The sequence below is a fragment of the Egretta garzetta genome, unplaced genomic scaffold (genome assembly GCF_000687185.1).
Source record: "Egretta garzetta isolate BGI_Z169 unplaced genomic scaffold, ASM68718v1 scaffold107, whole genome shotgun sequence".
NCBI lineage: Eukaryota > Metazoa > Chordata > Aves > Pelecaniformes > Ardeidae > Egretta > Egretta garzetta.
This window is the reverse complement of record NW_009260399.1, coordinates 2,996,192-3,022,375: the sequence shown is the minus strand read 5'-3', so window position 1 is coordinate 3,022,375 and position 26,184 is coordinate 2,996,192. Positions and strand designations below refer to the sequence as shown.

General features: G+C 41.2%; 1 protein-coding gene across 1 annotated transcript in view; it reads left to right on the top strand.

Annotated features, from left to right (window-relative positions):
- Nucleotides 1-14,342, top strand: part of CPZ (carboxypeptidase Z) — a 35,809-nt gene extending 21,467 nt beyond the window's left edge. The window contains exons 7-11 of the mRNA XM_009643210.2: nt 3,436-3,594; nt 7,591-7,726; nt 8,799-8,938; nt 12,129-12,228; nt 13,987-14,342. Coding sequence (XP_009641505.1) covers nt 3,436-3,594; nt 7,591-7,726; nt 8,799-8,938; nt 12,129-12,228; nt 13,987-14,342 — 891 coding nt within the window. The remainder of the gene's footprint in view (nt 1-3,435; nt 3,595-7,590; nt 7,727-8,798; nt 8,939-12,128; nt 12,229-13,986) is intronic.
- Nucleotides 14,343-26,184: the final 11,842 nt, after the last annotated feature.

The window sequence follows — 26,184 nt, the reverse complement described above, 5'->3', positions numbered from 1 at the left end:
AAAAAAAAAAAAAAAAAAAGTCAAAACCCACATTAAAGGAAAAGTCTATGGATAGTCAAAGGCCAGAGTGACACAGATAGCATCTGATATCATCCGGTGGAGCTGAACCAGGATGTGCACATTTCAAAGCCTTAATCACTGTACATGATGTCACTGAAATGCTATTAGGATAAAAATAGTGACATTGAAATTCCTGATTTTCCACAACATTCACTTCAATAAGACGTTGGCTCGGTGACACAGCGGTGTCTTGTGGGTTGTGCAGGTACCCAGTGAGCAAGTTGGCTAAGCAGGGGGAGGGAGTGAATTTAGGAGCTCTCTGAGTAAAACCCTGCATTTCACCCTTGCCCACTGCATTGCAGAAGCAACTTTAAGATCTTATCGAGACCTGAGACTCCTGTTTGAAAGCAGGGCTGATTCTGGCCTCAGGCATCCCCTCTCTGGCTGGGCAGCGGAGCTGGGGTAGCTGCAGGCCAACCAGGGAGCTGCTGAGGGTTTGGGGCAGCATCCTCCTGGGCAGTGCAGGTGCTGTGGGGCTTGGGGGATGCAGGCTTGTTGCCAGCTCCTCAGCCATCCCATGAACCTCCAAGTGGGCCCCGTGGGGCAGGCAGGGCCACTCACAGCCCCTTACAAACCACCTGGAGTCTTCCGCTCTTTGGAAGAGATGGGCTCAAAGCATGAACAAAGCACTTGAGAGTGCCTGGTTCAGTCCCAAATTCCCTTGGGATAAAGGTCACTATCAGACCACCCCAGGGCACTGTACAAAGACCAGAAAAGCAAATACTTTGACAGCTGCAGGTAGCATTCTTCAGACACTGCCAGGTTCCTTGTCACGAAGCCTGGTGGGCTGTTTTCTTCTCCCACCTCTGTGTTATGCAAGTGGGTATGTGAGACTGCAAAAAGTGTAGAGCGTTTGTCCTTTCCTTTTGGAGAGCCCTTTATCTGCCTTTTTAAAAATGTTTTTCAGGTCATGCCCTTCCTGGAAACTCTGTATCTAATCTTCCCAAATATACAAAAAACCTTGGCTAGGTTTCTGGGGTGCCAAGTGCATTCTGTGTGTTCCTGAGCTGGTCAGACTTTATCTGTTACATCTCACCTTCTGTTGAAGCATTCTCTTTATAATACCGAGGTTGAAAGGGTTGCAACACAGAGATTCCAAGGCTGCTACTAGGTTGATAGATAAACTGGACCTGGCCTTTTTCTCCTGAGGATAAGTGGCACAGTCTGACTTGTGTCCATATGCTAACCACAAACTACTGACTTAATGGTTCACTTTATGGCAGTGGGAACCCTCAGGTTCCTATTTCTTCCCAAGTACAAGGTACAACCCTTTCAAATAGCAGAGCTGTGGTGGCTGGAGGCACTCAGCAACTGTTGTTCAGCTCAACAACTACAGAATGGCATTTTAAGGAAACCTGAAAACTAGGAGGACTCCGTTAATAACTGTGACATCTGAAGGGAGGTAAAACTGTATGTAGGCATGGCTTTTTCCCAAGACCCTTTGCTTTCTACCTCATTGCTGGAGCTGTAATACATCCACGGTGCACCTTTGCTTCACAGTGTTTTTCTCTGCTCAACATCTAAGTTTGTGCTACTCACTGCATCCCCAAAGCTGTGATTTACCAATAGCAGAATAGGAACTGATCCAAAGGAAAAAGGAATTGCTGTTACTGCAACCCTAATGTATATAGGTCTTTAGGTTTCTTGGTTGGTTGCTTGCTTGCTTGCTTGTTTTGTGTTTTTTTCTTGCATATTACTGACTTGACTCACTGTTACTAGTCATTGGCCATTCTGGGATCCCGGCTGGGTGATTTTCTAATGGCTAACAGAATCAAAGCAAAAGGTGATACGCAATGTTAGCAGCCCTATGTAGATGCTAGACTAAGTCTGCCACAGCAGATCTTGCTCATTGTTTTTTTAAAACCTGCATATCTGCACTCGTGCAAAGCAGAGTTTGGATTAGCAGCCTCTGCCCCCATCCACTGTGATGGGTTGACCTTGGCTGGACACCAGGTGCCACCAAGATGCTCTGTCACTCCCCTCTTCAGGAGGACAGGAGGGGAGAAAATGAGGTGGAAAAAAAAAAAAAAAAAACAAACCTCATGGGCCTAGATAAAGGCAGTTTAATAAAAAGCAAAAGCAAAGGCCATGTGTGGTAGCAAAAGGAAAACAAGATTTTATTCTCCACTTCCCATTAGCAGGCGATGTCCAGCCACTTCCCGGGAAGCGGGTCTTCAGTATGCATAGCTGTTGCTCTGTAAGATAAAATGTCATGAAAGACGAATTCCCCCCCCTTCCTCCTCCTTTTCTCTTGTCATTATCTCTGAGCTGATGTCATACGGTATGGAATATCGTTTTGGTCAGTTTGGGTCAGGTGTCTTGGCTGTGGCCCCTCCCAAGATCTTGCCCCCTCCCATCCCACTGGTGGTGGTGGGGGAATGTTGGAGACCCAGCCTTGATGCTGCACGAGCACTGCTCAGCAGCCGCCAAACCACTGGTGTGTGACCAACACCTGGCTACACACCGATGGAAAGCCCAGCGCCGTGAGGGCTGCTAGGAGGACAATTAACCCCACCTCAGCCCGACCCAATACACCCACTTTTCCCCTGGTATCTTCACAAGCAGCAAGGGAAGGAGCCTCACCTCCTCCAAGGGCGCTGGCCCTCCCTGGGCTTGCCCCCAGATGCCACTGTTAGCCCTGGGCATGAGCCACCCCCGGGGCAGCCCAGGGAGTTACCGCGCGGCAAACGGGGCTGGAGGAGCCCCCGCACCTCGGGGGAGGTGGGTGCCTGAGCACCCCTGGGAGCCCGGTGCCTGCTCCCCTGGCAGCTGTAACTGAGCAGGGCCCCTCCGAAAGACGGGGTTTGTGGCTCCCCCCCAGCAGGTCCCTGCGGGAAAGCTGCAGTCACCGCTGTGTTTCATGTGCATCAGTTCTCATTTACCTGCAGATGAGCCTGGGCCAAAGGATAGCAAATGAGACAGTGTGTTCCCAACAAGTGCTGAGAATGGCAAATTGATCCCCGTAGTCCAGTTTATCCATTCAAAGTCAGTCCTGCTGATTCAGAAACGAAATTAGATGAGGAGTTTGGTTTGCAAGTAGTGGTACAACACCACATTTTTTCAGGTCTAAAATGCTGCCATCATCACTTTGAACTGCTGAAAATGTCACTGTAAGAAAAAGTTATTCTTCTGCCAAAGTTTCTCTTTCTTATTTTTTTTTCCCCCCAGTTTTTCCACAGTGAACAGTGTGTCTCATCTGTCCCCTGGAGCAAACTGACACTCTTCCCCCATTAACCTTGGGGACGGGAGAGCCTCAGAGCCTCATGGTTCTCCTCTCCGACACACTCCCTCCTCTGCTGCCCTTCATCCTGCCCATGACCAAATCCCTTCGGAGCTGCATCACTACTCACAGATTTTTTACCTCCTGGATTTCAGGTGGCCCCTGAGACGAAAGCAGTCATGAAGTGGTTGAGGTCTATCCCGTTCGTGCTCTCTGCCAGCCTCCATGGGGGTGAGCTGGTTGTGACCTATCCTTATGACTATTCGAGGCATCCTATGGAAGAAAAAATGTTCTCTCCCACACCTGATGAGAAGGTAATATTGGTTTTGTAGGGTAAGCATATCAGTATGCTTTCCATGTGTGGAACTATGGAAACTTTTTTCTTTTAACAAGTAACAAACTTTGATTTATTTAGATTGCATATATTTATGTATGCATGTCTGCACTCAGGTATTAAATATGTAATCAATCACATGTTTACATATATAATGCATGTATATAGACATATAAAAATATGATTCATACACTTATTTAATGTGCTTTAACATATAGGATTGTTTACACAGCATCAGCTTGATCTGTAAAGATTTACCCATGTTTTGTGAGGCCAAATGTGATTTGACAAGGCACAGTTTAGGAAAAGACAGGCTTTGACTATTTAAAGGGTGAAGGCTATGGTATTTTTACCACTGATTTGCAGAAGAAAAGGAACAAGCCTGACCAGCAATGTTATTTTCTGTTGAAATGTGTAGGGGAAAAAAAAAGCTGGCTGCCATATGGTGGCAGCCTTGTAACATTTATTCCAGGTCAGATGAATGGGAATGGTTTTTCCCTCTCTGTCCCTGGAAAGTTCCCATCTGGGACTCTCTGTAAATCTTCTGTGAAATTTTTTGCCATCTTTCCTATTTCCCTTTGGTTTCCTCAGTCTAGTATTCATTGCCGACATGCCCACTAGAAGAACAGCTAGCTTTTTACCTAGTTAGTATGTTAAAAATGCCTCTGGTCTCTTAAGGAAAATTGGTTCATTACATAACGAACAGCAGTTGAAAACAGTCAGCAGTTGATCTTTGACTTGAAGCATCCATAATCTTTGAGCATATCTCTGGGCTGGCTTCTTCTAAAGTGACAGTTCTCACCAGCACCTATTAGATATTTAAATATTTATGACTATTAAGCATTTTCTGAATCCATCCATTTTTTCTGAGCTGTACAATACCTACTGACTATGCATGTGTGATGATGATGTAGCAGTAAAATAGACCAGGCACAGCACAGTAAAAAGCCCATTTAAGAAGTGTCTGGTGGGTGGTAATAAAAGCTACAGGAGCTCTTGGTGAGGACTAGAGGAAATCACAAACCTGTGCACTTATATCCCATTGCCTGGGCTAGGGGTATCCTGATTCATGCGTAGATGGTGGAGAAATACAGCCATGCCTGCCTTATCCAGCAGTTCACCTGTGGGACGGAAGGACAGCGGTCCCCCCATCAACTCCAGTCAGGGACAGCACGTGATTTTTGAGTGAAACGATGCAGTCACATGTATGAAGTGCTCCATCCCCCTGAGCACAGCTGGGCAAGCCCTAACAGCATCCCTGGTTTGCGACAGCATAAGGCATGGGTGGCTGCTGCATAGTCAGTGGCTGCAAAGCCTGGGAAGAGGGCTACAAACTTGGAAGTTTAAAACAGACAGGGGAAGGCTGGGGATGTCCTCAATTAAAACCAGTTTTTCAAATGAGTCAGCACAGGAACCTTAACACCACCACCAGTATCACTTTAAAATTTGCCCAGAAAGTTATAAAACCTGTACCTGTGAAGTGACCTGCATTTAAGCAATGTCATCTGCAGCTGCTGCTGCTGGGGAACCTGCATCCTGAAATACAGCAGCTTGTTTTAGCTGCCATGCATTAGCCATAACCCTTGTTCTGACCACTGACCTGTCGAATTTGCCATGCAAGGAGAAACAAGGCAAGTTTGCACCCTTGACTGCAGCCCAGGGTGAAATGCTGCACTGCAGATAATGGCCAGAAATTAAAAAGTCAAATTCTGCAAGGTACATTCAAACCAGGTTGCCCTGTTTGAAAACGCATCTGGGTGCTGCCACCTCCCTGTGTCCTTCATGATGTACGTGCGGTGGCACAAGGATCCAGGACACTGTGGATTTCAATCATCTTTAGCTTGCATCGCAGCCTGGGCTGGCACGTGTGGGATCAAGGAGTCTCAAAGCTGGACCATGTCCTTACACTCACATTCTTGCATCTGGTTCAGCTCACCTAATCCAGAACTTTCCCATTTTTTCACTTTTGTGGAAATGGGTGGTTTTAGCAGGCTCTTGTTGCTTTGTGTTACACAAGAAGGTGCATTGATGGCAGTGTTCACGGGAGCAGAAAGGTGCACACCAAGTCAAGTTCACACCTTTGGTGAATGGAAGCATTCCCTTCCCTCACCCTGAAAAGCCCAACCTGTGACAGTCACTGGGGTAAAAGCACTGGCCAAGGTAACAGGACTGATCCCATTTTACGAAATGAAGCATCATGTTTCCAAAGTCACAAGGATTCCTCTATGTTTTTTTCCTTTTTGTTCCACTATATTACACCTAAATGTCTACATTTTTTTGAGGTCCATGACCAGTCGTACCTTAGCTGCTAAATGATAATAAATGCATTGCTATCAGAGCACGTTTTAACGTGTTTTTTTTAAAAAAAGTTTAACTTTTGTATTAAATCAAGTTCACTTGATTGTGGATTTCTCACTTCTCTTCTCACTACCACCCATCTTCATTCACTTGCACCAGTGGCCAGACAAAAATCTTATGCCTCTTGGTGTAAAGCAAGAGAAGAAAGACTTGTTTACTGGAAATAAAACATCTGCAGATGTCTTTGGGAAAGGTGAGGAACATATTTCTAAGTTACATAGGTACCTTCTAAACTTTTAGCAAATATCTTCCACAGAAGGTTCAGAACTGGAACCCAAATTCCTGTAGAAATTAAAGATATTGGGCCTGGCCCCAAACTATTGGCAGTAAAAGTTCTTCTTAATGTATTTAAGATCCATTTCTTTCCAGCAGAATTTTGAAGGAGATGTAATTGTCTGGGCTGAGCAATATTTAGACACATAGAAACTCAAGGGAGATGCAAAAGCACTTTCTATTAAGTCAGGATTTTTAGTGTCTGGTCATCAGAAATATTTTGGTAAATTGTCTTTACACTTATGTATCACTGTCTTTCCACCTTTTCTTGGTCACCTACCTGATCCCATAATTGGCTCAGCTTTGTGATTATTAGAAACATTCTAAATATTAAATCAAAGTCGTGTGCTTGGTCATTTTGATCTTTATCCTTCATGACAACATCAAGGATGAAATCTTAGGATCATTTCTAAAAATCGGATTTCAGCCACCCATCTTCTTGCACTTGTTGTCTTAAGCAATGTGCAATGAAACTCATGATGATGAGGAGTAGGGTCTAGTAGCATCTGATAATTGCTGTCATTTCAGTGTTGAAATCTGAAATTATAGCTTTTGTAGGTGAGGTTCAAATAAACAAAAAGGAGGGGGGGGGATTTCTGTACAAATTTGGAACAAACATTGGAGAAAAATGGCAGGAACCTGATTCAAATAAAGTTTCTGCAGATCACTGCTGTTTCTTCTGTCTTTCCTACATGTACCTGTCACTTTTCCTTTCTGGGTGGTGAATCCTCCACTCTTCATCAGTATCAAGACTCTTAGGAAATCAGTGGTGACATCCTTCATCACCACATCCTATCCTTCACTTTTTGGGAATGGTTTCTGCCCCACAAAGAAGCAACTGTCATTGACATCCAACTGGCAGGCTGTCCTGTGTGAGGGATAAACACAAAGCAAATTGACACTGCCTATTGCACACAGCAGCGGCCAATGCAAAGATCTGGTTGGGTTGAGGCTGGTGTAGGTATTTTTGAAAGGGTAAAAATAGCAAGAGTTAAAACATAACAGGGAGAGCTAATTTCAGCTTTAAAACCTGGGACTTGAAGTACAACCAAACAAGCCCTCTACTCCTGCCCCAGACGATAGGTTGAAGCCAAGTATCACAAAATCCACTGGTATTTAATGTTATCTCTGGCTAAATGTACACTGGATTGCAGAGAAGGACCTTGGGGAAGAAGACAAGTGAAAACATCCTGGCAGAATATCCTTGCACGGAGGCTCACCCCCTCCAACAGCCTTGAGGACGCAGGGGGGCTCACTGGGGTTTTGCAAGAGCAATAGTTAATAGCAGCAATGGCAGTGTTCACAGTTTGTAAAAGCAAATTCATTTCAAACCCTTCTATTACAGATGTTTAAAATGCTGGCTAAAGCCTACGCAGATGCACATCCAGTCATCTCAGACCGATCCGAACTTCGTTGCGGTGGAAATTTTGTAAAACGCGGAGGTATTATAAATGGTGCTGAGTGGTACAGCTTCACTGGAGGTAAAACCACTTTACCGTCATATCAAGTGAGGTAAAACCTCTATATGACCTTTATGAGACACAAGGGTTTGAAAGAAATAATTTTATTCATTTCGGCTTGCTTTAGGTCAGACCCCTGCAAAAAGTAACTTGTAAGGGATTTAAGTAGCAAAATGTATGTTGGTAACATTTATATTCAAATACCATGGGAGGTATTCAGCCCTGATATGACCTGAGAAAAGTTAAGTTATACAAGGGGCGAATTCGTTATTGCATATAATATCATTCTATTTTTAAAATCCAAAATGTAGAAATAAATGCTTAATACTGTGCTCTCATTCCTGAGCAGCATGAATTTGAATCCATCGTGCAGACTACACAAGTGCAGCTTAAGTAAACTCTTTTTCAGGAAAAACTACAGCAGAGACAAACATCCCATTCATTTGTGCTAGCTTGCTAATTTGATTTCCCCAATAATAGTATTTAGTTTTCTTCAGGATTCCTGAAATACTGGCATGGATGAAATATCAGTGTTCATAAAATTTTCATCAGTGCTTCAGTTGTGTTTTCAAATAGGACTCAGCTGGATCCCCAAATAATTATGTTGAAACTCGGCATTTAGAGAGCTTTGGGGCATGAGTGAGAATTAGGCTTAAATATCTTTGGCTTACATTCTTCTGAAAATTATATCCAATGTCTTTTGTACAGAAACAGTTTTGAACATACTAATGGCAAAAGGTCATATCTTTGCCGGTGACCCTTAGCAATCACCTCTGATACGGCCGATTATCCAATTACCGTGATTAACCAATCCTTATCTCTCTATCGCTACTTCTTGGTCAGGTGAATAATAATTTAAAATGATGCTTTTTCACCTGAAAGAAGTTGTCATTGTCATTAGTTAATTTGTTGTTGAAATGAGTTGTAGAATTGTGAATTTGTTGAATACTTTTTATATATTGGCCGTGCACGCTCTTTACAATACGTATATCCACACCCACAGGGATTGCATTCAGCTGACAACAGCAAAGCTCCAGTTAAGGGTTATATATGGCTTGTTCATGATCTCTCCTTTTTCTTTTTAAACCTGTAGGTATGGCAGATTTTAACTACCTTCACACAAATTGCTTTGAAGTTACCGTGGAGGTAGGATGTGAAAAGTTTCCTTTGGAGGAGGAACTGTTTACAATCTGGCATGAAAACAGAGATGCCCTTCTGAATTACATGGAAATGGTACAGCTCTGCTTTTACAGAATCTTTGTGCTTATGGTTTTTCTTCTTCATTCTTTGTCAATATTCACTTCTTTACTGTTTCCCTGGTCAGTTATCAGCGAGATAGCACCAACTCTTTCATCACACTCTGCTTGGGACCCCAGTGCCTCACTTGGTCTAGCAGGACACACAGATAATATTTTGCCTATCTTGCAGAAATGACAGAGACTGAGGATTGTAAAGGCCTTGAAAACAGTGAAAAAGGCAATTGTCTGTAAATACTTTGTGCAACATTACAAATCAACTGTCCAAAATTTAATGCTAGAGAAACTCCATATATTCAGAAAAATAAGAATCAGCCTTTCTCTTGAAGAATAAACCAACAAGATCTACTTTCCAGAGAGCTGCTTGGAACTTTTTCCTTTCCATATTGTATGTTTGTGGCCCAAACCCTACTGCATGGCAGCAGGAGATTTAAATTCGGCTGAAACGGAGAGGTTCTAAGTAACTTGCTAGAAATGTTGTTTCCACACTTTTCAGCTTGATTTCTTGATGAAAGTAGTTAAAAAAGATCTGAAGCCCAATCTTCTAGAGGAACAAATGTATGTCCGTGAGCATTAAAACATGCCATTTAAAAGTCATTTTTAATAATAAATTTAAGCTCAGCAAAAACAAATACCTCACTGACAATAAGTAAGTGAACACAGAAACAGAAGTCGCTCATCTTTCTCTCAGCCATTAGTAGATTAGCTTGCTGTCATGCCATATTTTGATAGAGTACACAGTAATTTAAAATTGTTAGGAGTGTTTTTATGGCCTTTCTAAGCAACCTCTTGCTACTTGTGGTAAGTATTATCATTCAATAAAGTCTACAGTACAGACCACCAAACTCATTTCATTTTACAGCTGTCTGATGAAAATGAGTTTTAGTGAATCCAAATGGAGCTGGGTTAAATCCATATATATTGCAGCTGAAGTCTTCAAGATGTAAAGATTTTTATAGTGTGAGATACTGTAGAAGTCTATGCCGGAAAAGCTTTTTGAGTAAATGCAGGACAGTAAGCAAAACAACTTTGTAGATAAGGATGACTGAATTACTCCCGATAAGGATTAAGTCTGCCATAACCAATTCAAACTTTTCTTATTCTGATATATACCAGGCTGTTTGGTGCATGTACAAATCTACTTGGCTTAACACGCAGAAGTAGAATTCATTTTCATAAAGGCCGATCTCTTCTCCCCATCAGAAATGGTATCAAAACACTCTCCCAAACTTATGTGGCACAGACTTGAGGCAAAACCAACAATAGTGTATTTAGTAAAGCAAAAGAGATCAGCACTGTTAAAGAAATTTCAATTTTGTAATTTTCATCCCATCATGTTGTAATGGCAAAATTATTACTGAAGTTGGATGAGGTCATACTACTTTGAGTATGTCTACACTGTAAATTAAATTTGGGGCTGAGATGACTCTTCTGACCAGATTTACCCACCATCCATATGATAAATCCTCAGGTTCATGCTGAAAAGCAAATTGCAGTGCTTCATCATAATAGTTTTTAAGGGACAGTTTTCAAGTCCTTGTACTGAGTTGTTCCTAAACTCTCCAGTGAATAGCTCCACTAGTTTGGAACGGCTGTTTAACAAGAGCAGTGACAACACAGCCTCACCTCAAATAAAAAACTACTGTCACCAGACTAGACTTCTTTTTTCTAGCTTTGTATTAAGAATTACTGTAGAGTTGGATATTCTAATGTTTATTTTTAAACATTTCTATATTCCAACAGAAAAGCAAATATATTGTTTCCATTATTTTTACGCCTTGTTCTTTATTCTTCTTTTGTGACAAAGAATAATAGGGAGGGAAAATGGGAAGAAGAGAAAGAAGGGTGGGGAAAGTGAAGAACAGCTCAAGTTGATCATAGCTATTCAGGGGAGAAATTGAAATGAAATTACTTTTCATTTAAAAAAGTCATATAGGGTTCCCAAAAGAAAATGTTTTCATTTTGGAAGGTCACAAAAAAAGAACCTTAAGAGGTTTAATGTTTAAATACTTGGATTTTTTTCTTGGGTTTTTTTTGTTTGTTTTGTTTTATTGAACTTCAGATATAGTGACCTGTTGTGCACCTCTGTGTATGACAGAATCCACACCACTCTTTAGTTTGTCACCAAGCATGTTCCTCATCAGCTCAATGTAGAGAAGGGAAAAAGGATATTATACACACTGCTGTCATGCCGTTCCGACATGTAGTGAAGTGTAGGTGGCAGAGCCATGGCAAGTCCCAAGTAGCTAAAGAACTCACTCACCTATTCCTATTCACTGATATTAAATAAGAATACGACAAACTAATAATTTTATTAAATATTATATATTTCTTTACACGCATCAGTGTATTGGAGAATGATTTAAAAATATTGTGTTAAAGATTGTACATTAAGTAATATTAATATAGAAGTATCCATCTTATTTTATTCTTATGCTTCTGCTCTACTTTAAATTAGTAACAGTGTGTCTATCACAGGACAGTTGTTCTGTTTTGGTTCTTTATCTCTAAGCAGTTTGGGATCCTTTTAGATACAGTGAAAGAAAATGAAAACTATATATTTCAAATAATACTGAAGACTTGGTTTCCTCGTACAACCCACATTAATTGATTCTACTGTCAGGATGGCAGTGTATTGTTTGATAAGTGGTACTGTCTGAGAGCTAATAATTCTGCTTGATTCTGATTTATCTCACACATCTTTTAGTGCTGCACTTTGAACAGATGAAAGGGCCATTGCTTCATGCTGAATTAACTTCACTCATGGCACCAGTGATGCCTTCTCATTGTTTATAGAGCATCAGATTGTTTCTAAAGCCCTAACTTTCCATTTCTTTGTGGTTTTGGTTCTAGGGCAGACATTCGGAAACACTCTTTAAATACTGTGGTCAGATCATGAGGTGCCAGTGATGTGTGCAGAGAAGGGACCTCAATGCAGAGCCACATACCTAGCCCCAAAAAAGCTCTTGATCAGTTATCCCTTTCCTCAGCCCCCTTGGAGCTCCGAAACAGAGGATGTGATCTGAAAGAGCATTAGCACCCAAGAGCCTCTATAACAGTTTGAACCTCTTGAAAGTTGTTTCGCATCTGCAGGGGTTTCCAAGTAGAAGATGAGGAGGTGGTACTGTAATAAATTACTCTCATCTAACTTTGCTTTTCTTTGCTAGGTTCATCGGGGGATAAAAGGAATTGTGTCTGATAAGTTTGGCAACCCAATAAAAAATGCTCGTATTTCAGTCAGGGGCATCCAGCATGATGTCACCACAGGTAATATATTTAGTTTGAGCTTTTTCCTGGGGCAGGATGAAAGCACTGAGAGCTTAACTGCAAAAGTCTTGTCATATTTGATAGAAATGGCACCTTAACAGAGAGTTGAAGGCTTAGCTGTGGGTTTGTTTCTAGAATAACAGGAGAGAAGACACATCAAACCGGCTGTCGAGTCTGTCGTGTCTCTGGGATGACACAGTCCTTGCTGTTAAAACTTCCACCTGGGACTCTCTGCTGTCCATCAAAGCCAATGTATCTTCAGTGAGATTCAGACATCCACCTTTAAGTTTCATATTTGGGGAAATATGGCAACAGCCTTGCTCAGGGGCTGTAACTCAGCCTGTGGAGGCATGGAGCCCTGAGAGAATAAGTTAGTTGAAATACTGTGAGCATGAGGTGTAGACATTAGAGTAGGGTCCACACTGACTTTAACTGCAGTGACTGAAGCAGTGACTGAAAGGCAGGCAACATTTTTTCTTCATGTGGAAAAGCATAAATCTATGCAGTGTTTGGACAATATTATATAAAATCCAAAAAACTAGAATGTTGACTTATGTTCACATTATACCTGTCGCCAGCTGGTAAACATGTATAGAGGCATATGCAACTGTTAATTTTCACAGTCATAAAGTTCTGAGCTTTTAGGCTCTCATGGAAATCAATGCTCTCATTTTATTATTGATTTCAGTGAGAACAGGGTAGGCCATAGGAGTGCAAAATAGAAGACATGAATGGTAACATTTTGCTCTAATGATAGTTGTTGAATCAATTCGGAAAGCCAGAATGGTTTATAATGTAGTGGATGCTTTCCAGCTTTCAAAAACACTAACATTAGAGGGGATACAATGGAGATGATACAGATTCTTGAGGCTGGTGGGAGACTCTGGCATGAATTAAGGTCTTTTTCAAACTTCATCCCAGACAATGGCTTTCCATTGGCAGTGGACCTTTAAAGAATTAAGAATTAAATAAAAAATGCGTTTACATTGAAGGAAGAAGGAGTATTTGTTCTTGAGTTAGGTGGGGGTAAGAATGTCATATGATTAAAATGTCTTTTAATTTCAGTGTTAAAAAAGACTGAGGAACTGCATGAGAAAATAGCATTAATGCAATCTTAACTGAGTTGAGAAACTTACCATTCAAAATAAAGGAAATATAAAATAAAGAATAAATATTCTGTTTTAAAACTCTCGGCTTTTGCCTGCAGCCTCTGACCTTCAGCTGGAGGAAATTTACACCCGTTTTACACTAATGGCAATTTATACCAGCTGCAGCTCCGACTCCATAGTCTTACGTGCTATAATGTCTGCAAAGTAATTGAATGTAATTTAATAAAAGCAGGGATTTCTTAGCTCCTTAGACATTATATGTACTGCAGCCTGGATTCTGCTTTCACTTTCTTAAGTTTCACACAGTTTTAAATTAATTTGATTTCTTCGGAGTTATTCCTTGTACCCCTGGGAAAGCACCACGAAGGAAAGCTTCCCTTCTCTGAGATACAGGCACTGACATTTTGTATGTTAATTTTACGCCATTAGCTCCCAAAGGCCAGATTTTCACAGGTGTAGTCTCTTTTCTTCATTCAAGAGTTTGCATCTGAACTTTTTTCAAAATTGGAATCAAAATCTGAGATCCTTTCAAAACTTGCCCCTAAATGTTTGTGCTATCTGTGCACACACATGTATACGAGCATGTAACTACAAAGGATGTTAGACTAAAAACTAAGGTCAGTTTTGTTGTGCCTTTACCTTTCCTAAGCTGCCGATGGAGACTACTGGCGACTCCTGCCTCCAGGGACGTACATAATCAGCGCCCAAGCGGCGGGATACAGCCGGGTGATGAAGAGGGTCACCCTTCCTGCCAAGATGAAACGGGCTGGGCGAGTCGACTTTGTATTGCGACCTGTTGAGGCTTGGCCCAGCAAGCTCCTCCGCCGGTCAATGGAAGACATGTATGACCCATACGACCCACTGGAACTTTTTGACCCTCACGCCCAACAAGGGCAGCCCGAGGCTCGAGGGGGGTCACCACCGGGCAGGGAGAAGCCCTGGTGGTGGTCCTACTTCAGTTCTCTAGACCTGCACAAACCTCTGTGGCTACTCAAGCAGCACTGAACGGCGTCACGGTGCTCTGCTCACCTGGCTCTGCTGCCTTTCCACCCCACTCCAGACACCTTCACCACTCTTGGCAATATTTAAATCTGTTTCATTTGAAAATACAATGTTAATTCAAGCACGCTTACTTCTTTTGTTTTCTCTTCACACCCAACTGAGTATATTCAGGTGTTTTTATATATTAAAAACAATGGTGCACACCCATTCAAAGGCCAGGTTTTATGCAGTTTTTTTCTTGGTAATGTTCTGTACTTCAGCCCATGTAGTTAATCATCACATTCATTATTTATTAGGTTCTAAGTACCTGCAGGAAAATATTCCTGATCCTTTAATGCATTTTTGTACATCTCTTAATGCATTAATGACTATATACTAAAAACAACTTTAGAAACATTCAGAAAACTCTTTTCTCTTTTTACCTTATTTTAGCATATTAAGTTCAGTTCATTAACTCTTCTAATACAGCTCACAATAATTTTTTTAAAATCCATTATGTGATATTAGCATTGATTTTGGACAGAAAAGGAAAATCATTATGTATTAGGAATTTGGAAATAAATCTGAATAAGTAGCACGTTCAATAGGATGGGCTGCTCATAGGCAGTTCAGTATCAATAATAATGTATTTTCTGTAATGTATTTACGTAAAGTTTCAGAATTTATCATTTGAAGACATATGTGTTAAAAGTGTTAAATCTTTAAAGACTTCCTCCTTTGAAATCTCTTGCACCATGAATAGGCCCATCAGATCAAGAAAAATGCTTGGGCAGCGAACTCTGTTCCAAGGAGTCTGAATATCCAGCCTTTATGATGTTTAAAGGTTAATATAATTTGATCAGGTCTAAATCTGTTAAGCAAGTAGGTTTTTAATCTATTTAAGCAAAATCCTAAAAAATACTTTTACTGCTGGAAATACAGATATCCTATGATGCAGAAAAATACATGAAAGAATTCATGAGGAAATTAGGTTACAATGCGACATACTACACTAAGGTTGTTAACATCATGCACTGGTTTGAGTCTATGAACTTGTTAATGAAACTTGTATACACCAAAGAAATCAGGAACTTCTTTTCAGGATAGTTGGGTAAAGCTAGGTGAATAGCGGTCTTGCAAGATGCTGTCCTCTCTCAGACATCAGATGTAATTTTTTTTAGGGTGATTCAAAAAAATATCCTTCATTTTGATGAAACCCATAGGCCCACACTCCTTTTTGGCTTGAACTGGTTAATGGACTCTATATGCTCACAGAATTTCCTCATCTAAATGCCTCGGTGTGTGAATACTGAGGAGGTCATTCGGAGCTGATGCACGTACTGCAGGAGCTGCTGGATTAGCTATTTGGATTGCCCTTTGATTTCTAAAAACTTTTTTGCTCATCTTAGGTAAAGAATTCTACATTGCATAAGTCCTATAGTCCATGTGCACATATCTCATACTATAATTGCCTAAGAAGACTCGAGAGATGAATGTTCTTAATTCTGCAACCAGATGCTGCACATGCCTAAATACCTTATTCCCAGTTGTAACCTGATTGAAGTTAGGAGTCTGTTATTCATGTGCTTGAGTGTCTGCAGGTCTGGAGACTTATGTAAAAATGAAAGAAAACAATTTCAAAGCATTAACAGAAAGTAATTATATGGAGTGAATGTACTGCATGCACGTGGCTAAGTGTAATTTGCCCAGGCTTAATCAGTTAAAGAAACCCTGAATCCTAAATATGCCAAAGATAAGTGAGCAAGAGATACACCTCCAGACTTTATTTCCAGTAAGAGGTATTACTACTGTTTTCTGTGGTCATTGTTTTTGAAGCCACCATCCTGTGAAAACAGTGGTAAAGCTAACAAAATCAGAACAATATGCCAAGTTGCTGGCTATTAGCTGCTCTTTTTACGGAAATGTCTTGTGCACTTAGGAAGACACTTCCTATAAGAATTTACTAGGTTCTTACAGAGCTATTTAGAATTTTTTCAAGTAATCATAGTAAACCCAAGCCAGCTAAAACGCAAACCAGAATGACTGTGCAGAAAATCCATTTCTGGAGTCCCAAGTTGAAATAGCAGATGGCAGTCAGGACTGGGGTAAAGATGACTTTCTGGGAAGATTGTAGATGTGTGTTATGCTTGAGAGAATTTGAAATACTAATATTCTATACTACACCACCTCTGTATCACTAATGGGAAATCAGTATGATAGAGTAGCCTCCCTGTGTCTCTCTACCTCATCCACAAAAAGAGGTGTCCAGCAGATCAGACTGGATCACACACAACAGCCTGTGTGTGGTTCACACACAACAGCCTGTATAGAGGGGATGTATGAAAGTGAATTGAAGCAACTATGAGGCCCTTGGGAAAAGGCATGCCTCAGTCTTCTGGAACTACTTCATTTTTTGTAAGATAAAATCTTCATGTCTGAGTCCTTGGAGGTTGAAAAGACTGCCAGAATTCCCTGTGTGGCTCTCAGAAATCCATTTGAGTTTAGATTACATTTAGGACATCTTTATTGGTGCTTTGAGGTTTAAAAAAAAAAAAAAAAAAAGAGAAAGAAAGAAAGAATTGGTCAAAAACTGCCAAACAAAATAATAATGCATGCAAAACTTGCATCACCTTTCCATTCTTTATTTGAGATTAATATAGATTCAGTTCTACATTTATCTGCAGGCAAAGTATTGGATTGAATTTGTATCCCGGACTGGATTACATACATCTTCAATATTTGTTTCAATCAAGAAATGTGTGTTTAATATCAGATAGTTTTGTTAAAAAAAAAAAACAAACCACCAAATCCCCCACCCCAAACCAACCCACTTCACAACTATAATATGGTGAAAGGGATTGTGAGTGGCGGTAAAATTTAAGCAGCTGTAGGCAGCTCTGTAATTAATGCATGAAAATGAACATAGTGATCCGCTCACTCATGCACCTCTCTGGAAGATGCTCATGTGCAGGATTTAATGGAATATAAAGTTAGGAGCATACTAAATATTTTCTGAACAGAAAAAGAGATTGAAATGCTTCAGTGAAGCATGTCCTCCTACAGCTGAAGTACAAGTAACATAGGAAAGAAGTGAAAATCTAACCCAAGTTCCCTGTCAGTCTCATCGTGCTTAAGTCATGCCTAACAGGCTGGGCTTGGCCTTTTTCCAGCGCTACTTTGGAGTGTGACAGGTTCGGCAGCCAGACGGTGCTGTCAGGAATTATAGAGTGTGTTCACGAGACTCCCTCTCCTTTTAAGTCAGAGTCTACATAATTTTTTTCAATTACCTTCCAACCACATATTGAACAGTATTGATGTATGTTTTTGTAGCATCCTCCTTAATAATTAATCTCCTAGTCTCCACGTTCGTTTCAGAGGGGATCTTCTCTACCATGGAGCCAAACTTACTCTGCACAAAGCAATCACATTAATAAACGTTCTGACCTGCCAACTGTCCAGACCTCATCGCTCTGCCAGCAATGAATCTTCCCAACAAGTCAAAGCATGCAAGTCTAACTCACAACATTACAAGCATAAAGAGCAGAGAGAAAGGTCTGCTTATGTCACATGTGCAAATCCTTTTACATTCATATGGCAGAAAAAATTCAACACACACACAAAATATCAGGAGATAAATTACAAGTTGTATGAATACATTATACCAAAGAAGCTTTGGATCTGTTTGTTCCATTCATAAAAACTCCTTAGATCAAAAATAACAATAATAAACAAAGGCAGAAAAGTTTGCAGCTGTTGACATCTTTGTCTCTTGTAACGTAATGATGTTCCAGTCTTGGGCCAGCTACATATAGGAAAGAGCATCTTTATTTTCTTAAAGATAGGAAAGAACAGAAAGGTGTCTTAATCCAATTGTATGAAAACAAAACTTTAAGTGTCAAAATCACTGACTAAAACCAGCTCTTCCTGCTATTGCTTTTCATAGTGCTTGTACAGTTTTTCTCCTTTTCAGGCCTCAGTTTAGCAGCTAAAGGGAAGCACTCCAAAACAACATTGCAGTCTGTTCTAAAGCCTTGCAAAGATGTCGAGCAAACTGCCAAGCTGATGCCATTTCTTTATGTCCATCACTCTAGTATTGCACTGCAATCAAAAAACAAGCTAGAGATGTCTTTAACTGTTACAAAAGCAGCCGTCAAACTGAGACAAGACCGTATGTCTCTGCAGTGACGCCTACAGACAGGAAGATCCCTGTGACGGGTTGGTAGCCCCCCTGCAGCAGTGAAGGACTGAATCTTCAGCCTTCAGGAGATGAGGAACAACAGGGGACGGAGCCGTTCAGGTGGGTCAAATGGAAATGTGAGCTGAAGATGATATGCCTTTTCACAGAGCTCCTGTCAGAGGCACTCCCTCTCTGTCTTCCTTCGCTGTGTAAGATCTGTCTATCGAGGTTACCACAATGTAAAAGGAGTGGATGGGGAGGTTGCAGCATCCTTCCTCTGCTGTCTTTGTCTTCACAGTATGTCAGAGGAGAGATCTCATTTGATGTTTGTCTTTTCTGATGTTGCGTAATCTCAAGTCATGCTGCCAGGCTTCACGTTGGCTTCCTTGATGGGGTATCTGGACACCAGCAAGGAGGTGTGCTGCTTCCAGCCACCCATCATGCATGGGAAGACACCAGGAGAAGCGTTCCTCTGCAGGAGCTTTTTGGTGGCCATGTCGTTTCTGGCTCCAGGCCTGCTTAAATGGGTGTGTGATGAATGGGCAATTTGCCCTCAGTTTGGCAGCTCCTCCTGCCCCCAGGGGCCACCAGTGCCACCCTGATACAGCAGCACTAGTGTTGGTGTGGCCGTGGTGGTGCAAGGGAAGAGGCTGAGCACACCATCAGTAAGTATCTCACTGTAATACCAGGGCTGACCCAGATTGCTCTTATGGGCCGAGCCTGAAAGCATAACACCACTTTCCTGTCCTGTTCAGAGACGATAATAGTGCATAAGGTCAGCTGGCAAGGTGTGGTCACATCACTGAACAGGCAAATAAATCATTTTATAAATATAGGAATTTTTGGCGGGTAACTGGATTATGGAAAGGGATGTAGCTTTTTAAAAATACTTTAATAAATTTACATATATATCTTTTAAATACATCTATAATTTCAGTATACAGGTCCTAACTTCAAAGGGAGGCAAGAACAAAAAAAAAGGAAGTCATCAGTATATGTCTGTAACTAATCTTTGTTACCAGAGATTATGTCAAATGAATGGAGAAGAGACTTAGAAATTAAATATTTCTATAAGGGGTTGTATCACCTTCTAACAATAGAGTTAAAAGAACAGTGATAGTGGATGCTGATATTGGTTTTAATTTCCTTCTTTCACAATGAAATTTAAATGGTTTTGTGCACTCAGTAATGTAATGCACATGCATGCCTTTCAGTTTTATCTTTTTGCCACAAGATACATATTCTTTATTTTCATGCAGTTGGTACTGGCATTGCTCTGTGCTGGATCTGATTAAGCATTTTTAGGATTTTTTTTGTTTTGTTTAAAACATAGTAGTTCAATGAAATTTACAAAAAAGAGCCAGTGGGAAATTCTTTTCTGATGAAGTCAGGATATTTAGCTTTTCATCATTCAGACAGAAGCACAATTCTGAAATAGCAGATTCCTGCAGGATGGAAACTTCATTTTACAGCTTGCAGTAACTCACATTTTAAGGAAGATCTTTCTAATTTCCATTCCTTTCCTTTTAGGAACTGTGATTCAGTGTGTGAAAAATGGGTTTGTTCTTCTTTTCCACCTCACTAGTAATTGTTATTTTGAATAGTTGGATAGAAGTTTTAAATCACAGTATTTCATTTGTTTTACGGTTTTAAGGAAAGTTTTTTTCCTGCCACAATGCAAAAGCCGTTAATTTCTCATTAAAAATTCTCTGAGCAGCCTCAGACTATTCAGGGTAATACATGCTATGTGATATATGCTGCACACCTTCATTTATCGCACAGCTACATGGATAAAAATACCAGCAGTGTTGCAATAATTAGAAATTAAACCTTGAACAGTTTAAAGGGTAAATTTACAAGAAACTTTAAGAGCATAATCGTAACTTTCGGCACAGAAATTCGGTAAGTAAAGGCCCTAAATCTCTGCCTAACTTTGAAGGCTGTGTATTCCCCAACTTACAGCCTGTAAGCCGCTGTAGCCGCTTGCGCTTTGCTGCTTGGCACTCGCAGCACTGCCCTCTCGGTAGCAGGGCAGCCATCACGACCCTTTCACACCGCATCTTGTGAACATCCCAAATTAGTTTTGCCTGTTGCTTCCTTCTGCTGCCAAGCCCAAGCAGATAAGCCAGGCTCTGTGCTGTATTGCTCATGCAGGGCAGTGGCTGCCTCACACTCAGGGGCTTCCCTAGGAGAGTGCTCCTGCAACTCGCTTCCCTAATTTTAATGCTATTCCCAATTGCTTGCAATAAAGCGATGCTGGTGGTGCCTCTGTGATAACATATTTAAGAAAGGGTAAAACATGTGCAGCAGCTGTGAGAGAGAGGAGCGAGGCTATGTGAGAGGAGCAGCCCTGCAGACCCCAGGCCAGTGCAGCAGGAGGGCAGGAGGAGCTCCAGGCGCTGGAGCAGAGATTCCCCTCAGCCCCTGGTGCAGCCCATGGTGGGGCAGGCTGTCCCCCTGCATCCTGTGGAGGTCCATGGTGGAGCAGATCTCCACCTGCAACGTGGGGAGGACCCAGCATCGGAGCAGGTGGATGTGCCTTGAAGGAAGCTGTGACCTCATGGAGAGGAGTCCACGAAGGATCAGGTTTTCTGGGAGGACCTGTGGCCTTGTGGGTTACCCACACTAGAGCAGTCCATTCCTGATGGACTGCACCCCCAGGGAAGGACCCAAACGGGAGCATTTCCTGAAGGACTGTAACCCATGGGAGGGACCCAAGCTGGAGGAAGGGAACAGCTTGAGGAGAAGGAGCACCAAAAATGAAGTGTTATGGACTGACCACAACCCCCATTCCCCGTCCACCTGTGTTGCTCAGGGGGAGGAGGCAAAAGAGTCAGGAGTGAAGCTGAGCCTCAGAACGAGAGTACGGGAGAAGGTGGTTTTAGTGTTGGGTTTTTTTTTCTTTCTCACTATCCTACTCTATTTTTAATTGGCAATAAATTAAATTAATCTTCCCCAAGTCTGTTTTGTCTATGACAGTAATTGGTGTCCTTATCTTGACCCACAAACATTTTAATCTTATTTTTATTTCCCTGCCTTGATGAGGAGAGGGAGTGAGAGAGTGGCATGGTGGGTACTCGGCAGCCAGCCAGGGTTAACCCACCACATAGCGTCTCCATGTCCCAGTGAATTGTGCACTGAGTGACATGCCCTCCATATTGTGACCAGGTATTTAACATGGGATTTGAATTCCCCTAAGCACCAGAGCCTTAACAAAAAGATTTTGTAATGATGAGGACAAAGTTTGCTTGCGAATCTATGTGAGCAGGCCCGAGGTGTCTCCTAATGAGTTGCTGGCAGTCCTTTCAGGAAACTGGCTGCTGAAGAAGCCAAGGGACTGTTTAAGACTATGCATGGAGGTGATGATAGAGTGAGGATTGGGTCTTATGGCTTCTTGGCTTCTCCAGCCACATGCAGACCATTGGCAGTTCTTCTAGCCTATATTTCTATTAACTTTTGCTTGACTATCAGTGACTAGTAGGCTAGCTGAAAGAGCCCTGTACTTATTCTTTGTTCAGGTTCATCCACAGCTTACTATAGCCAGCTCTCCTCAGCTGCACAGTGGTATTAGTTTAGGTGCAGTAGCAGTGACCCATCTTAAAATGAGAATTTCTATTAAACCTACACATGTAACAGCTAATGCAGATGATAGCAATAACACATGATTAACGATGAGTAGGCTGGTGAAATCCATGTAAGTTAGATTAATAAAAAATGATTTCAGAATACACTGCTTTATTCATCTTTAACAGGAATGAAGATAACATTTGTCATCAGAAAATAAAGTTTCATAGATAAAAATCACAGACAAGTATGCAGCAATATATTGTAGAAAGCAATGTACCACTAACTAAAACAAAAATAAGACAGCATAGCTCTTACACTGGCATTAAGTAGCATTTTATGTCTGTAATAATATTTCAGCTAAATATATATTTCAACTATATAATCCAGTATTCAAATGAACATTATTAAGTCATACCTTGGATGTCTCAGTTAACCTTAATCTCAGGCAGAAATGTTGCTATAAAATAGTCCGTAAATCTACTAAAACATCAAACTGCCAAGTAAAACCTCTACCCTATAGAAGGAGTAAATCTCTGGGAGATAGATCACGAACATGTCCAAAAACTGGAATATGGGCAACACATATTCATACATCAGTATATTCCAAGGAGAAGGTGACTTTCAAAAACAATAGCTTGTATACTGGGGGACTGGGTGGTAAGACTGCTACTCAGCCTTGGAGAATACTTTATCTCCTGGGCAGTTCAGAGAAAGTGATACTCAGTCTAATCATAAAAATACTACAAACTTCAAGGAGAAATGAAGAAACTGGACTCCACAAGAGTTAGTATGAAGTAAATCCATCTAATGGTAAGGATTGTTAGGCATGGATAAGGCTGGTTTTATCATCCCTTCTGATCAGACAGTTCAGGCAAAAATGTAAATCTTTCTTACAAAACCCAAGCTGGCACAGAGTTGTTTTGACCAAAAGAAGCTGGGGCAGGTATCAGTAGGGCCATGGTGACCTTTTGGGTGGCAGGGTGGTGTGAACAGGGCAGGAGTGTGGTGAGGACTTCACAGGCACAGCTGCCACCCAAGGGGCATGAAGGAACTAGACCAAAAGGCTAGCAAAACTATTTCCCTGGGGGAAGAAGAAAAAATTCCCTTCTGCAGTGATATGACTGCATCCACAGGAAAACTCTTGCTGGACTAACTGGAAGTCGTACCCACCATTGAGACAGTCAGATCAATAGAGAGGAACGCAGGGAACATTGGTCTGGATCAGACCAGTGGTCACCTCCATGTGGTGCTCTTTGGGGCTGGTCCTCCCCAGCCAGGTGGGACAGGTCATGACAGGGACCTCTCACCTTCATAGGAGTTTTTTTCTGGACTTCAGCAGCTCTAGGCAGGGCCTGAGTTAGGCAGACAAAGGTTGTGTGATGTGGCTGCATTTGGTTCACAATTCCAGTGCTGCAAAGTGCTTCTGAATGCAGCCTTGTCCACATTCCCCAAGCAAAGGTGCTTAAATTGAACTGGTATGTTACCAGCAACTTTGGGAAGAGCAGAATAAAGCAAGATGGTTGTGTCTGTGCCCAACTGAACAAATAAAACAGCCTCTTGCTGGGGCTCAGCTGTGGGATGGCATCATGTCCTGCTGCCAGGGCTGGGATAGCACCGGGGCAGGTCCCCAGGTGTCTGCATCCCTGTGGCCACAGCATGAGTCCTCCTAAGGCTTTAAGAAATACCACAAGTTTTATTAACCCATTTTATTAACATGTTTTAGTCTTTTTCTTACCCACACGGACAATCATCTAAATGAAAATCTAGACTGGAAAAGGGATTTTATATTTATTAAATTAAAAATGTTACAAACCAGAACTCCAAAAATTAGAATACTTATTTGGAAAACCTCTTCATTTTAACACACACACTCATACATACATATATACACACACACATGCATGCACACTTACACAGAGGCATATTTTTGTATAATGCATATATTAAAATAATGGCTTATAAGTTATGTAATAGCTTACTTGTTATTTTCTATTGCTATCAAAAGTGTGTCTGAGCCATTAGGAAGAAATAAGTAATATTGCCTTTATTTAACTTGGTCCTGATTTTTGAACACCTTATAAATATGCCTTGTTTCAAGTCAAATAGTAAAGGCTTTAAAAGGAGGTGGGTCACAAAAACTAAGGTATTTTTCTTCATTAATTTTTTATCAGCTAAGTTGAATGAAACATTGATGTGGCTAAATATGAATATGTGAGTTTTCTGCCAAAAATTAGCACTGTACGGGTGATTTAGTTTGTTCTGTTGCTTTTATTAATGTAAAATACCAAACTTAGGCAGTTTACAAGGCATAAGCCTTCAGTAACGGAATTATTAATGAAACCAAAGGTGAGATCTGAGTAGCTCAGAGCAGCAGTAAGGCATAGTGGCTAGGGCTACCTGGAAGCAAATGAAACAGGGAGACATGGTGGCTGAAGTGATGCTGTTGTGGGGCTAATGCAATGCTCAAGGCAACGATTCTGCCCTCCAGTAGGTAACTGGGAAACCAGAAGTTTGCTTTGACAAAATTTCTGTTTTTACACTAATGTTAAGAAAGGAATAGAGAAAGGAGAAACTTACTTAAAAAAAAAAAAATTGAATGCAGACCAATCTGTCTCTAGCAAATAAATCACTGCAGTCAGTTGAAATCAGTAAGAAATCATTTGTCCCATTTTTGTAGAGGACATAGGAATACCCATTTCTGACCAGAACGCCATTTCACTTTAGGCGTGGGAATTGGACAAATCCATATTTAAAATCTCAGAACCCTTGCTCAGATACTCCAGTCTGTGTACCAAAAGTATGCAGGCTACTTTGCTTCTGATGCTCACTTAAATGTCTACTTGTTAGCTTGCTCAAAAGCATCAGTCATTGGCATGCTTGAGGTATGGCTCCTATTTCAGTATCTTCTGGGATTCACAGATTGGATTTTCCTCTGACTACCTGCCCTGAAAGGCTTGGTCTAGTCAGCACTCACACTGCCCATCTGAAAAACTCCAGTGGCTGGGTCAACTTGCATTGAAAACCCAGCTAGAGAAGGCAGATCCCTGTCTTCGATAGCCCAATATTTACAGTATAGCTGCTACACGTTCAGCTCATCGCTCCATGAAAAGTGCTTTGGTCACATATTTTCCCAATAACAGGACCATTTTCTGATCACTAAGCCATTCTGGGTAAGCTACTTGATATTTCTTATGCTTTTTGTATAAATATGTTTTCAATTAAGAAAAGACAAAAAGACAAAACATATCACAGCTATGCTTTCTGTTTTCAGGGGATAGCTGAAAGTGGGTTGAATACACTTACCAGACTGGACATGTGAAGAGGTGGAGTACCTGTGGAAGGCTTCGTCTCAGTAGACTTTAATGTAAATATATGCAATCAAGATAATAGCTCTAGTTTATAGCTAATCCAGGGAATTAGGCACTTTCGAGTCATTATCCATCTAAACTAGAGGTCTGCTTCATGTCTGCTTTGAAATAGGTTGGGTTATGCCAAAATTGCATGTATTTCTCTCCATTAGCTATGAGATGACTACCTTAGATGCAAACATCTTCATACCAACTCTAGCTGGATCCAAGTGGGGAATAAGACATTTTGCAATAGAGGAGCTATCTCTGTCACAATTCTTGCACACATAGAAGCAGGTGTGTAGGTTACTGGAGAACTTCACTGGCAAAACTAAGAAATCTATAGTCTTCAAATACCCAGGAATTAGGTGATACTTGAAGATCTTTTCCTTTAAAGGATACTGGCAAATTCTATCAAGGACACTTTCATGTCCTTTTTATATTGCTTTATCATGTAGAAATAGATGTTTATATGTAAAACCTCTACCAAAACCCAATCGCCAGCATGAAGCATATATGCACTGGTAAGAGAGCACAGCTTTGCCTGGTTCAGTCACAAAAACAAGAAATAGAATGGACCTCAGTCTCTGTGGCTTAGTGTCATGGTTTTTACGGGCGTGCAGACTGGCACTTAGAGTCTGAGTCCAGAATACAAGTCAGGGAGCGTCTTTCCAAGTTTCTTCTGAACACCCTAAATGATTGATTAGAAAAGCATTTTGGGTAAGACTTGACAGGTAGAAATATTCAGGAGATAGGGAAGGAGCTGTGTGAGGAG